This window comes from Coffea arabica, chromosome 11e (assembly GCF_036785885.1).
Source record: "Coffea arabica cultivar ET-39 chromosome 11e, Coffea Arabica ET-39 HiFi, whole genome shotgun sequence".
Classification (NCBI taxonomy): domain Eukaryota; kingdom Viridiplantae; phylum Streptophyta; class Magnoliopsida; order Gentianales; family Rubiaceae; genus Coffea; species Coffea arabica.
The window spans coordinates 11,613,679-11,629,138 of record NC_092331.1 but is presented as its reverse complement, the minus strand read 5'-3'; the positions used below and the strand labels follow the sequence as shown (position 1 = coordinate 11,629,138).

General features: G+C 34.4%; 1 protein-coding gene across 1 annotated transcript; it reads right to left on the bottom strand.

The window, feature by feature from the left end:
- Positions 1-2,647: 2,647 nt before the first annotated feature.
- LOC113718134 (uncharacterized) lies at positions 2,648-3,886 on the bottom strand. Its single transcript, XM_027243053.1, has one exon. The coding sequence runs from the start codon at positions 3,884-3,886 to the stop codon at positions 2,648-2,650; it is 1,239 nt and encodes a 412-aa protein (XP_027098854.1).
- Between the last annotated feature and the right edge of the window lie 11,574 nt (positions 3,887-15,460).

Genomic DNA, 15,460 nt, shown 5'->3' with positions numbered 1-15,460 from the left:
TAGGGGGCATATTTCTAAAGCTCGACATTATTCTTCTTCGCTCTTATGGGATCATCCAAAATTCTCATAAGAATTTATTCAGCTACAATGACCAATGGTTTAAAAATACCTGAAAATCATTAGTTGGTAGTTCATAAGAGTTATTGGCAGAAAAGATAGAATGTATATCAATTAGAAATTAAATAACTAAATCAATTATTAGCATAAACAAGTATAGAATTCTTCTAAAGTGTTTAAATTTGTTGACGCAAAAATTAGATCAGTAAGCAAGATAAACAACCTATAAATTGCTTAGCATAGAATATTTATTGCATACAAATGCTAACAGTAGAAGCATTATTTCACATGCTATTATCTTTATAATCGGTTGTCAATAAAAAAAATCAATAAAATTCTCATAATATGGAAATCAACGAACCATAGGAAAACACAATATAAATATGAATAACAGAAGGGAATTATTAGAATTCAAACTTTTTGAGAAAGTTGAAACAATTGCCAATAGAAAGAGAGAAACCAGGAAAAGCAAATAAAGTTTTGTTATCTAGTTTTTTGGGATAAAAATCTTCCAAAGTTAAGGGAAAAAAAACTTTTGGTCTCCAATCACTTAATAGTTTATTGGAAAAAATTCCTTTGTGAGCTAGAGATTTTATGTTAGAACCATGTTGGTAAGGTAATTGGTAATAGGCGTCTACTACTTTATGTTACAATTGGTACGCTATTCTTTTGTTGATTTAACTTATTAAGCTTCTTTGCTTGGGAAAAAAAAACTTATTAAGCTCGCATTTTCTTATTGGATAGAATTGGTCAAGTTGGGACTCATAAAACAAATCCTTGGAAATGTTTGGAAAAAACAAATTACAAATTGCTATAGTTTTGCAAATTATCAAGGATAGTATGCTACGTGAATTTCGGTGCCATAGTGTGTGATATGAAAAATAGAATAAATGTGCTTCTATACGTACTTACTCAATCGAAATTCCTCCACAGCTAATTGGCCTTCAATGCAATCGTTACGCAGATTTTGTCATAGGCATTTTCCAGAAACCTGAAATATGCATAGCACCATGACTTCTTGAACTGAAGGAATCCCAAAACTCCCAAGAGCCCCACAGCATAACCCGGTCCTATACCAGCATAAAACCAAGACCAATTAGACTTGCCGTGGCCTATATCATCATGAATATGCCCATTTTCCGTAGGCAATTTATGTTCCAGGCAGTCATTTGGGATTGGCTTGCCACAGAGTCCAATGTTTCCTTCATAGATAGATGGATCGGTTAAGGTCTGAATTTGATTCCCTGATGGTATTGGCCCTGATAGCTTATTGTGTGACAAATTCAGGAAGTTCAACCAGTTTAAAGCAGATAAGCTTTCAGGGATTGCACCGAAGAGTTCATTCATTGATAGATCAAGTGACTCAACTTGCTTCAAGTTGCCAATCTTCTCGGGGATCCTTCCAGTCAAATGATTATGTGAAAGGTTCAAAGTTTGCAAATCAACCAGATCCATTATCCCATCAGGGATCTCACCCACTAAATTATTTGTCGAGAGGCTTATGGATTTAACGCGCAAAAGGTTCCGAGATGAGTACTCAAGTTCTCCTCCTCCCTTGAAGTTTTGAAGCCAGGTGAAATCGCTAAATACCCAGAGATCGGTTCCCAGTTCACTTGCTACCATCATTGAGAAGTTGATAAAACAATGAGGAATAGATCCTGTTAAATTCTTATGCGCTAGGTTCAGCACTTGAAGACTTGAGAGTAGGCAGAGCTCATAAGAAATGACTCCATGGAAGTTATTTGACTGACATCTTAGAAACTTTAACTAATATGAACGGCACCAACCTTGTGATGCAACCCGTACAGAAAGGCTAGGATCTAGAAGGCAGGGACTCACGTTGATGACAAACGAACGCAACGGAATTATCTAAACCCGTTGATCACGTGGTCAACGAACCTCGGTATTGGTAGAAGACGCCACAATCTAGCGCGGTCCTAGATTGATAATTCGAATTGAATACCTAAAAATGATTCTAAGATATTCAATGATGCTTCAATGAAGTTTTGAGAGAACTCTCAAGTATTTTTTATTAATCCTCAAAAACTCCATAATACCACTAAAATTGACCTATAAATACTAAGATAATTAACTATGACTAATGGGCCAAACTACTCACTAAGTGGCCCACATGCCCTAGCCCATTGACCCGAGGACTAACAACGACTAAGGTCCAAATCACAAGCTAGTTGGACCTCTTTATTATACTCTACTAAACTAATAATGGGCCATGGACCCCTTAGCCGAATCATGGGCTTCTACTCTTCAGTGATGGCCGAAACTAGGACAACAAACCTAGCTTCGTTGAGGCCCTCGATGGCCTTTGGCTCTCCACTCGACTCTCGGGCCGCATGAACCAATGTTTGTAGTGTCTCATTCAATCTCTTCGCGCGAGCTCGTGTCATAGGCCCCAATGGCACCTTCACTTGCTTCACTTGGATAGCTCTCTCGACCTCCTCATCATTAACTTTGATAACCTTTCCCCAATCCATGTTGGTATAATATCCGTGAGTCCATTGTCACCGAGATCAAGAATTTGTAAATTTCTCAGACGCTGCATTGAGGATGGAAGCTTCCCAACGAATTTATTTCAATTCAAATGCAGAATCCAAAGTTGCCCCAAGTTGCCTAGTGAACTCGGAATTTGACCGCATAGACTGTTATTTGCCAAGTTTAGGACCAACAAGTCTGGCAAATTCCCCAAACACAGAGGAACTCTTCCAGATAGGAAATTGTTGGATAGATCCAGATATTTTAAATTTTCCAACTTGCACAAGTCTTCCGGGATACTACTTGTGAAATGATTATCACTGAGTATGAGAAAAATAGTAGATGCAACAGTTTGACCAACATCAGGCAATGGAATATGTCCGGTAAGAAAATTTTGTGAAAGATCTAATTCGTAAATATAAGATGGAAACGATTTGAGAGATCCATCCAATTTGTTGGACTTTAGAACTGTGCTTGGAGAATTACCATCAGGAGGACTCTTCTTCATTTGTTTGAACTCCAACAGATTCCAAGTCAAGTTGTTGTTGAAGAAATCTACAAAATAAATTTCATAACAAAACACTCCAAACCAGCTGGGTATGCTATCCGAAATGCTCGCATTCTGCATGTCTAACCACTGAACCTCTTTTTCCGTTCGCAGCCAAGCAGGAAATAGCAGACCAACTTTGATGGATGACATCATAATATCTCGGAGTTGAAAACGAGGAACCCACCAGGAGCTCACATTCAGAGCGAATAAGTTTTCAGATTGGTTCAACGACTTTAGCTCTCCGAGTTTTGCAAAATGGTCTTCAGATAATACACCAGTTAATGAGTTGGAAGAAACATCTAATACTTGCAGCTTCGAAAGTTGGCCTATTTCACTTGGTATCGACCCTTGCATATCATTTAAACTCAAATCCAAATAATTAAGACTGCTTACATTGCAAAGTGACTTCAACGTTGATGCATCAAAGAGGTTTTCTCCTAGATTGAGATCAACTAGAGAGGTCATTTGTTCAAATAGGCCATGAATTGGACCAGAAAGATGATTAGAGCTAAGACCAAGATCATGGAGACCAGTAAGATTATGGAGCCAAGGAGGGACCATGTAGTTGTTGAAATTATTTTCACCGAGTTCAAGGGAAGAAAGAGATGTGAAATTGACCTGTGAAAGATGAGGATTCATGAAAAGTCCACAACCAACTAATTCTAGTCTTGTTAGTGAAGGAAGCATGTTAATTGTCTGTAACCCAACTTCAACGGCACTAAGATTCACCCCAGACAGGACTAAGCCTTCCAGAGAAGAGAGTCCAACAATCCACCTGAGATCCTTCATTGTCAATCGATTCCATGTTAAGGAGGGAGTTACACCTCCAAGTTCTAAATGCCGTAAACATGAGAGATTTCCTAGATGGCTTGGAATTTCATCGTCAAACACTACATTTACAAGATTTAAGTATCTCAAGTTTTTCAACAATCCAAGGAATGTGGGAACTTGGATTCCTGAAAAATTATTCTTGCTCAGGTCCAGGTATTGCAAATTGGTCAAATTGACCAAAAATGGACTTAATTGAGCTCCCAAGCAATTTTTGCAGTAAATAAATATATCATTTGAATGTAACGGGCTTGCATTGTATAGATCAAGTTTCACCAGACGGTTAGTGGTTTGATGGCAACCAATGCCTTCCCATGAACAACAGTTCTCTCCTATCCAAGATGACAGACGATTCGATTCATCTGTCAACCCATCTCTGAATCGAAGAAGAGTTTGTCGTTTGCTCTCAATACATGAGACATTTGAATAATTATAAGTTTGTTTGCTGCAGCCAAATGAGAAGTGAGAACTGGCTGGTGACAAGAATAGAACTGAATAACAACAGTATTAGTGAAGATGAAGGAGTACAATGAAGATGATGCTCCATTGGATTTCTTTTGGTATTGGTTTATTTGACAAAGTATGGTTAGCTGAGCGGTTTCATTTATACACATTTAAATGTGTCATGTCACCGTTCTGCGATTGAAGAAACTATATGAAAGTGATAAAATGCCGACGACCGGAATTCTTCATGGAAAAGTCGAGCCAGTAAAGATTAAGTGTTTAACTGACTACGATATAGGAATTAAGATGCAAAATTAACAATATTCTTCTACTTTTCTTATCTTCAACTCTTTTAATGGCTATGGATCATGGAGTTGGCGAGGCATTTGCATTTTAATCTTGCCCAATCCGACGGCTTAATGACTTGTTATTGCGGTTCATTATTTGATTGGGACCCATAAACGATCCAAAAGGGGTTGAATTGGAAACATAATCACAGATATGAACTGGAAAGAATAGATAATGGGATTCCGAAGGCTAGCATGAAATCAATAATTTGAGGTGAGTAGCTTTTATTTTACAAGTTAATTCTGGTTTATGTTTGCATTCGCATATTCGTTTCCCATTTGTCAATCGAACATGTAACAAAATACACTATGCTTGGGAGAAAAAATAATAAAGGGTTATTGGAAGACAGAATTAAAAAATAATAAAGGGTTATTGGAAGACAGAATTAACTCTGATAAAATTGTTTTTCTAACGTGGTGGTTAGATAGGCAAGCTAATAATTTCTTGACTTAAGCTGATAATATCTTGATTCTGGTCATTCAATCTGCCGATCTAGATTAAGATGACGCGACATTTAGAAAGAAGAGTAGTAAACAAACTTGATTAAGTTATGCAGAAAAGTGTTGTGTCCGACAATGTTAAATCAAGGTTAAAAGATATAAATTTTCATATTATTATTTAGCAATATTTTATGTTATGGTTTTAGTAATTCTGTTTGATTTAAATTATAGAAGTTTTATTGTTTAGAAATTAGTATTTTATTAGAAAGTTTCTTGTGGTTATAAGACTTATTTACCGAGTCATCTAGTCGAGTCTTATTATTATTACTACTATTAGTTGAAAAGAATGAAATTTGAGAGTCTTGTTATTGATATATTGTTAATTTATTTCTCTTCTCCCATATATCACATAGTTGTATGTGTGAAATTTGTCTGCCCATCTAGATTGGTCTATGAAATTTGTCTCCTATAACTTTCCATTGGAATTTTTTTGGGTCCCACACACTGGACAATGGAAGTCTCTCAACCCGCCGTGGAAAATCAAGATATTCTTGTGGAGAAAATCCTTGGAGACATATTCTGCATTCAACTAATGGAAATGTTCATTTCTTAGCAGCAGCTGGTCGTAAAATTGATTTGCTGATTCACGTTATCCTACAACTTCAACCCTCCCGTTTGCAATTTCAATTAGGATTAATCTTTTGTACCCTAATAGTGTATATGTTAACGGAGTTTGATGCATACTATATATGCAAAATATTTATATTTCGAACTCAAATTCATATCAGTGGTCATGTATCCGACCTTGATGGTATGTATCATCAGTATATAGAAAAATAAATTAATGTAAGAATATTTGACAGAAAATCAGCAAACCAATTGAAATTTCACAAATGGAAAAGATGACACTTTATACCTCTAACTTATGGGGTTACACCATTTTCGCCTTTAAAGTTTTATGAAAATACATTTAGTTCCAATAATTTTAATTTTTAACTATTTCAATACTATTAACGACAAATCATTTAATCTGGAAGGACAAAAAAATTTCGCAAGTAGTTCATTTAGTCCTTTGAATTAACCTTTTTTTTTTTTCTAAAGCATCTTTAATCTCCAATCTTTTATTTTATTCATGTAGACTTTTTATTTTTAATTCTTAGACTTGGATGGTCTAAGGATTGCAGCAAATAATATGCATCATTAAAATTCTTTTATTTAGTATAAACGCTAGATTTTCTGTTTAGTGGTTTATATTGTTAATTTCCGTCATCAGTCTAGCAAGCAAATGGTTTAACTATTTAATTGACTGCGATGTAGCAAATGGTATCTGCATAAGATGAAAAAACCAAAAGAGTATCCGCTTAAGATGTAAGACAATAGTAGTAAGTTATGATTAAACAAAGCTTAAGGGGCTAATTAACGATGTTGCTGATCTTAACTTCAACTGGAATGGATTGTGGGATTGGTGAGGCATTTTCGTTCCAATCAAGTCTATTGTGGTAACTGCCGATTGACTTGTAATATTCCCGGGCATTATTTGATACCATTTGCCCACAATGATCCAAAATTGCAGGGAGATGCAACCTCAATTATAAGATTTATTCATGACAAAGAAGACAGGACAAAGAAGACATCGTTTCTGATTCAGGTCCAATTATTGAGGACGTGCATTTAGCTTTATTAGATCAGCTTTATATTGATATTCAATGAATCAATGGATTCCAGGAGAAGCAAATTAAGGTAGCGCATACTTTAACCCATCATGCTAAGAGTGCTAATCTTTTTTAAGCTCTTTGAAATTCCCTTCCAAATTTTGTCAAGCAACTCATGAACGATTTCCTGTAACATCATTAATAAAATGTGTGTATCTTTTTCATCAAAAAAAAGCATATGCTAAAAAAAAAAAAAGATTTACATCAGAATTATTGGCATGGACCGCTTAGTTAATGGCTGGTTGGACTGGTCCATGTCCAAGAATAAAACCAACCAAAAATTGATGACTTGCAAAATAGGATCCACACACTTAAGGCACATGCTATAAAAAAAAAAAAAAAAAAAAAAAAAGGATTTGCATTAGAATTTTTGGCATCTACCACTTAGTCACTGGCTGGTTGGATTTGTCCATGTCCAAGAATAAACCAATCAAACTTGATGATAACTTAGAAGATAGGATCCACAGACTTATGGTTGGATTAATCAATGTCCAAGAATAAACCAACCAAAAATTGATAACTTACAAAATAGGATCCACACACTTTGCTAAGTAGATGAGCTTGCGATTGTTCTTCAATAAAGTAGACTGGTACACATATTAAAAAAAATTTTTGACTTTGTTTCATGAAAACTCTTTACATTGTTTATATGGAGCGTATAAATTTTTTTTATACAAGTAGGTTTAGATAAATGTCATATTATCACTGTTCAAATTTTGAATTCAATTTTTGCTCATATGTCATATAGTTACACCTGCTAGTATAAAAAATCTTTACAGTAATAATGTATACAACATGAATTTATAGTTGTGTATATATGTACTTCTTTATGTCTTCAATGAGACTCGATAAACCCTTTATTCTGACTTGATAAATTTTTAATAAGCAAAAAAGTTTGGGTGGTTTTTAAACTATAAAAAGATTGAGGCTAAAAGAAGAATAAACAAATCAAGAATTTCAAATATGCATTTAAAATTAGGAGAAGCAAAGAAAGCCAAAATATATAGCCTTCAAAATCTTGACGGCCACATATAATGCTCCAAGTTGGGTAGAAATTTCATCGACGTGTTGGGTCTAAGTCCATCCATCAATGGAAGTCGTGACCTACTGTGGAAATTTTGTGCTGAATTCATGGAAATTTTGATTCTTTATCAATTAGTTGTGAAATTGATTTTTCAATTTACGATCCTCTCTTTTGTAATCTAAATTAATTTAAAATTGTTTGGCATAAAATCACTAAAAGGATTGGAAATTTGTCACATAACTTAAAGTTGATAGGTCAACGTTAAAGAAGTAAGCAACGTTAAAATCTAAGGCCTTGTTTGGACAACAATTTTTCTTTTCTTTTTTTCAATGTTTGGAGAGCAATTTCAAAGAAATATAAACATATTCCGTAAACACATTTTTCAATTATCTTTTTACTTCACATATATCAAATCATTACAGTAATTTTTCTATAAAAAAAATCCAGAAAAATACAATCCAAACAAGAGTTTTCCATGAGAATAACAAATTCTAAAGCATGAGGGACAAAATTAATACTTAAAAAAAAAAAAAAAAGTCCGCAATGCGTGTTGGATGGTTACCAAAAATGGTGCACACTTTGTGAAAAAAAAAAAAAAAGTTTGTACAGACTTTGATATTTCTTTTTTTATGTACTTGTTCCTTATTAAAATTTGATCATTCAAAAGTTTACATCGTTGAATAAGATATTTGAGCATTCAAAAAGCATTTATACATAAAGTGAGTTACATGTAGTGTGGCAAACACCTTAATTGGATGACCTCTATTAGTTTCTCCCAAAGGAGATGTCTCATGTATGTATGAAACTCCTTTTTCTTTTTTGACTTTTTCCAGCTAATCCAAATTTCTCTCTCCAATGAAGACGTTCTTTGACATTTATGTGACATCAAAAAGTGTTGCCTTCAAGAAAAAAGAATAGAGCAAAATTCCATGTGACGTTAAATTCAAAATTCCATGTATGATGGACGCACAAAATTCCAAACGATGGATTAATTGTATACACGTAGACTGGAAAATGTTTCCAATTGGATGGAGATTCTCAGCTATTGCATCATACAATTCATTGAATTCAAGGAAATTAATTATAACACTTTTGAAAAGTTTACGAGTATAAATGGACACCGTTTTGATGGATGAGGAGGAGGAGGAGATGAGAGTGGTAGGTTGTTGAAGCCTTGTGAATTGTGGTTGAAACTGAAAGTGACGAAAGGAGGAGTTGAGACTTCAGACATCGCGGAGAGGAGAGAGGAAGCACAGCGATAGTCGTAACACAGCATCCTTGAAGATTAGACAGAGAGTTAAAACAAAATTGATTTAAATTTTTTTTATCGACACGATAAATTCTATTCCATACTGGAGGAGAGAGATGAATCTAAAGAGGTCCACAGAAAATTCGAGGAAAAAATGGAGAGAAAAATGCAAGGCATTGAATTTGATTTAATTGAGTTGGTTCAAAATTGATTTAAGTAGGCAAGGACATTTTTTTGGCATCTTCGACGGAGAGCAGCAGCTGGCAGAATGTATTGTTTCACGGAATTAATGTTCCAAGGACCAGTTTTGGCATCTACGACAAAGAGCAGCTGCCAGAATTTAGTATTTCAGGGCATGTTTATGGGCGTTCGTGCAGAGATAATAAAGTCCTGAGTGACTGGTTCAGATTCTGATTCATTTCCTCATATTCATATTCATGGAGGGGACAGCTATAAAGCTATGAAGTCAGTTTTCATGCATAGGTACGTACGTGCGTGGCAGCTAATTCCATTATTGTCGAGGGAGGGGCCTGACCGCCTGAGTATTCCATCGCACGCTGATTCAGCAAAACGACAGGGCGCGAAATATGAACCAGGTGATTTTCGACAATCGACACCCCTCTCTCTTCTCCGGATTAATCCACTCTCCGTCTCAGTGCTGTTTGCTACCACTTTGTAGTGTTTTGTGGGTTTCTCATGCCGAAAAGTGAAAACCTGAGAATAAGAACGTCTGGTTTCTTTTCGTTTGAATTAGCTGTTTTTTAGAATATTTTTAAAAAATTTTATTGTATCAGAGTTTTTATAATATATTTTGAAATATTTTAGAAAATTTTTTAAAATATTCAAGAGTAGAAGAGTTTTTAAAATATATTTTGACATATTTTTTAAATATTAAAATAAATTTAGATTACTTTTTAGAATACTTTTTAAAAATTTTAATAGTATTTAAAAAACTAATTTTTGAAAACAGGTACATTTTGTTAACTACTATGTACGTTGGTTAATAATTATTAACTTATGGATGACAAATTCTTGAGGGATCCACTATCAGAACTTACTCTTGTTCAGGCAGTTAAGATATCCTCTAGTTCACAAGTCCGTACCAAATTTCAGGCTCTTACCTAAAAACCACCGTTCTTCCGCCATAATCAACACCTCAAAAAAGTTTCAGCAATTGTTTGGAAAACCATTTTCCCTCAAAAAAATTTTACATTTTTCGTGATTATATTTCTTAATCATCTTTTTATTTTATATATGTCAAATTGTTACGGTACATTTTTTTACAAAAACTTCAGAAAATAGCAATCTGAACGGTAACAGTTAATGTCCGTTGAACAAACATACCTCAAATTTACAGTATATTAGCACGAGATTAACAACTTCATTTCATTTTCATACATCAAAACTTTCTCTGGCATCCTTCACGATCTCCCTATAGCCCCTTTCAATTTCAAGTCTAGATCTCCCCATAAGTGCGTATGGTCTATGTATCTGAGAGAAAGAAAGGCAGGGACAGAGAAAAATGGAGAGAGAAAACAGCAAAGAAGGGAGCTAGAATGGATAGCCTTACGAGTCGGACATGAAAAATAACTTCAATTCATTTATATGAAAAATTTTCGCAAGCAATAACCCAATCAAACAATGAAAAATCAGGAAAACATTTTCTGGAAAATATTTTCCTACCAAACAAAAAGATCCCAATTCCCACCTCGAGTTAAGGAATCTTAAACCAAACAAAAGGATGCATAGAACGAGCACAATGGCAACTATGAATGGAGGTAAACAGGTGATACAGACAACACGAAGAGGTCCTTTGGGGATTAGTTCATGAACGCTGTATTTGTATCGGCCACAGGAAGGGCACCTTGGAACTTGGAAGATGCTACCTTCATCTGTATCACATGACTACGGAACATCCCACATGCTTTTGTCGTCACACAAAGTGGAAAATAATCTTGGCTCAAATATTAGTGCTTGGGCCCCATGCATTTATGCTTAGTTTTGCAAGTTGTATAGGAGGTTACTGGCTAATTAATGTTAAATGAATTCATAATAGAGTACTAACACGTTTGCGCTTGATCTTTAATTCTTTTTGAACGTCCAATAGCATCATCCAAAGCGTGTTTTTTTTTTTTTAAATCAACTTTTTTATTTAGAAATAATACAAGAGTAAGATTTTACATAGACCTAATTTTCCAAATTGAAGGCATTCCTAGCCTATCAAGGCGAATTGCTCCACGAGCCAGTCTTGGAAACGTATTAAATGTCTCGTATATCTTGATTTGTTGGTCTGGATGAGATACGCCCACATTGGACAACACATCAGCCACCTTGTTCGCTTCCCTGTAACAATGTGAAAAACGATCCGGATCTTCCATAAACTGCCAAATCTGCCTAATCACCAGTCAGATGTGCCAGGGACAGTGAATGCGATGCTGAAGAATTCCAATTAATAACAAAGAATCCGATTGCACATAGATATTCTGAAAAACCTTATGTAAAGTGTGGGTGCCCTTTAGTTTTTATTATTCAAAGATGACCTACTTCTTTAGATTTTTGAATTTCATATCCACAAAATAATATTAGTTTCTGATAGATGCATGTAATCTTGGAATTCAGTCACTTCCAAATATAATTCTCTCTCTCTCTCTCTCTAAAAAATTGTGGCATACTAGCTAAGGAGAGCAAGGAATTTGGCTATGTTTCAGCATAGACACGTCTCAGCTGTGGACATACTTTCTCTGTGTTGGCTTCTGCGAGGGATGTGGTAGCAGGTTAGAGGAAGATCCCTTTGACTAGAACCAGCTGTGAATTGGCTTTGGAGCTTGGCTTGCCTCATGTGTGTTTTAATTCTTGATTATTTGTGTACTGAAATAGTGATTAGTACTGCCAGGTTGTGTGTTATGTAGGCCCTATTTAGCGAGTGAATTTTTTGTATGTTTATATAAAATTTTATCATATCTTATTGTAAAATTTGTAAAAAAAAAAAAAAAAAACTTTTTTAGATGTGTAAAAATTTTCCTCTTTTTTTTTCTTTTCTTTCTTCTTCTCTTCTTATCCTCCACCTCATTGTTTTTCCTCCTCCATCCCTCCCCGCCGCTCACGGTAACCGGCGGAGTCCTTTTATTTTTTTTTTGCCCTCTTCCTCCCTCCCTACCTCTCTCTCCTCTTCACTCCTCCTCCTTCCTCTTCCCTCTCCTCCCCTCTCCCCCGCCACCTCCTCCATAAGTGAAAATTCAGTGCAATAGTTGACAATTGAAAGACTAAATTAATATTCTAGAGCAGAAATCTAGAATATTTGAAAAGCTGAGAGACCAACAATATTGTAGTTTTCAAATAAAAATCGTACTTGGGCCATTTTTGACAAAAGAATTTGCAGAAACTCAATAATGTCTCTAAGTTGTGCTGTTAAAGTAAAGACCAAAAAAATGGATCAATAGTACTCCATACGATTTGATTAAATTGTTTTTCGAACTTTAATATGGATACAATTTTCGAGGAACAATAAATCATATGCTGAGTTACTGGTACTCATTGTGACTCGATTCTAACAGTTCCATCAGTAGATACAATGCCATTATTTAACTTCGTTCCCATTACCTCTCTCCTGAAAGGTGTATCTGGAAAGGGCTTCTTATCACATACCATCAACCACTATCTTGGCTGTAAAATTATTTGTGGCACATATATGTTAGCTTTAAGTTAGTTTATTTTATTTCTTTGATATTGTTCAATAATAATCTACAGATTTTGTGGCAATATAAAAAAAAATAGAGAAATGTAGTTTTCTCTTTGCAATTTCAGAAAAAATTAAAGTTCAATATTTATAACAAGAAAAAGATATATGGAAATTAAAGTCAAGTCTGTCTAGTCTGAAATATACAAATTGCCAAATCATTACTCCTTGCAATGGTGAAGGAGGTAGAAAACTAATCCAGGAGATGCAACATATATCAAAATTACATGACTATAAGAATTTATCCAGCTACTATAATCAATGGTTCAAAAAAACTTAAAAATCATTAATGAGTAGTTCATAAGAGTTAAATCAACCACCAGCGTAAACTAGTATAGAATTCTTGTAAAGCGTTTAAATCTGTTGACGTAAAATTAGATTAGTAAATAAGATAAACAATCTAAATCGCTCGACATAGAATATATATTGCATTCAAACGCTACTATCTTTATCATCAGTTGTAAATTTAAAAAAATGGCAATAAGATTCTCATAATATGAATCTTAATGAAACATCGGAAAATGGGATGTAAATATGAAGAATGGAAGAGAATTATTAGAACTCAAACTTTTGAGAGAGTTGAACCAGTTGACAGTAGAAAGAAAGAAACTACATAAAGCAAACAAGGTTTTGTTATCTAGTTCATTTCGGGATAAAAGTTTTCAAAAGTTAAGCAGATGAAAAGAATTTGTCTCCAATCAGTACAAAGAAGATGATGCTCCATTGGATTTCTTTGGTGTTATTGCTTTATTGAATATAAAGTGATGCTCAGATGGGTGGTTTCATTTATGCGAGTTAAAATGCATCGCTTCACCGTTCTGTGTTTGTAGGAAGTCTTCAAATTTGATATTAACACGACGACGACGACGACATCTTCAAATTTGAAATCATGGTGGAAATGGAAACATTGATTCATTTTTATTTGGATTATTTAGTTTGATATTGATACCTACATTACGATCAAAAAAAAAAAAAAATCAGTCCTAACCTAGTTATAATTTTTAGTTGTAGAAATTAGTTTTGCATGTTGAAAAAAATTATGTTTTTATAATCTTTTGTGAAAATACAACATATACGAGTAGTTATTTTTCATTAGTTACCTTTAATTATAATGATTAGCAACAAAGCTAAAAAATTCCACATAAAACTAGAAAAAGTAATTTTTGAATATGGTTAGGCCATTTTACCCTAGTGTAAGAACAAAAAAGGTAATATAAAAGATGGCACAAAATTTTAACACCGCAACTCCTCCTCCTGTTTTGTTTATAGTTGGATATGAGAGAATGTTTCATAAATTAAACATCAATAAATAATAAAAAAAATTAATTTCCAACTTCTTATTTTTATTTATTTATTTATTTATTTTGGCCAGCAATATGCAAAACTTGATAGGTTATGATTTATAAGATAAGGAAATAAACTATTTTTTTTTATGACAATACAATGATCTACACATGAGGGACTGAATTAGTTTTTTGGGGGAAAAATTGAAACTCATATTAGTCATAGCTGCATATGCTTGATTAAACTGCAATTACACCCTTAAACAAACAAGTTTTTTTTTTTTTTTTCTGAAATATCATTTTGCCCCCTCGAGCAAAATGATGAATCACTACGATATAATTTTAATACGACAGTACATGTGACATACAGCCAAACCCCCGAACCGAAAAACCGAAAGATTGTGAAACATTGGGTTTCTACTATTGTTCACTTTTTTTTACTACGTATTAAACTTCGAGGAAGCATCTCACCAAATTGATTTTGGCTGATGAAAAGAAAAGTGATTAGCTAGAAACATTAGTGTAGTAATAACACTAATGGCTAGTTTGTGAGTTGAGGATAGAAAAGACAAGAACAGAAAGCATAAGTTATGAGAGAAAAGAAAGGATAAGAAAAAATTTTGTAAGCTTCTATCAGTTTTCCTTCGCTTTCCGCCCGTTTTGGTCAGAAAAAATTTTGCACTGTAGCAGCTTTTGGCTTCCCTTCAAGATCCGTTCGTTTCTTTTCTTTTCGGTCCTACTTAAATGTCCCAAACATAGAAAAGTCTACCTTTCCCTTCCTTTCTTTTCTATTCCTTTGAAATCTGAACTCCCAAACTAGCTATAAAAGAAAGAAACGCTGCATTGGATTCCCTTTTTCTCTTGTTTGTTTTCGGGTTACGTGTTTGATGTAGTAGCCAACAGCACGATGAGTTCAAGTCATGACCCGTAACCGCGGCGTAGAAAATGGACAGTGACTTTTCCTGCAAGTCATGCACTGGCACCGAAGAGCATGGTGTTTGCCTGCCCAAACAGGTATCCATCGCTGTCTAAATTTACCGGTTGAAGCACGGAACAATAAAGACGAGAAATCTTATCCGATAGACAGCCATATAGACCAGAAAGAGACTGGAATCGAATTGTCAATTCAGCTGGCTACCCTGGTACCAGCGAGCTAAGGGGTGCTCACACTTCCCAAAAAAAAAAAAATTCGAATAATCAATTGATCCAATTTAGACCGATAAATGAAATTTGGAAAAACCGATTAAGATCCAATTTTAAATTTTGGCAAAACAGTTTGTGATTTGATATTGAATTTCG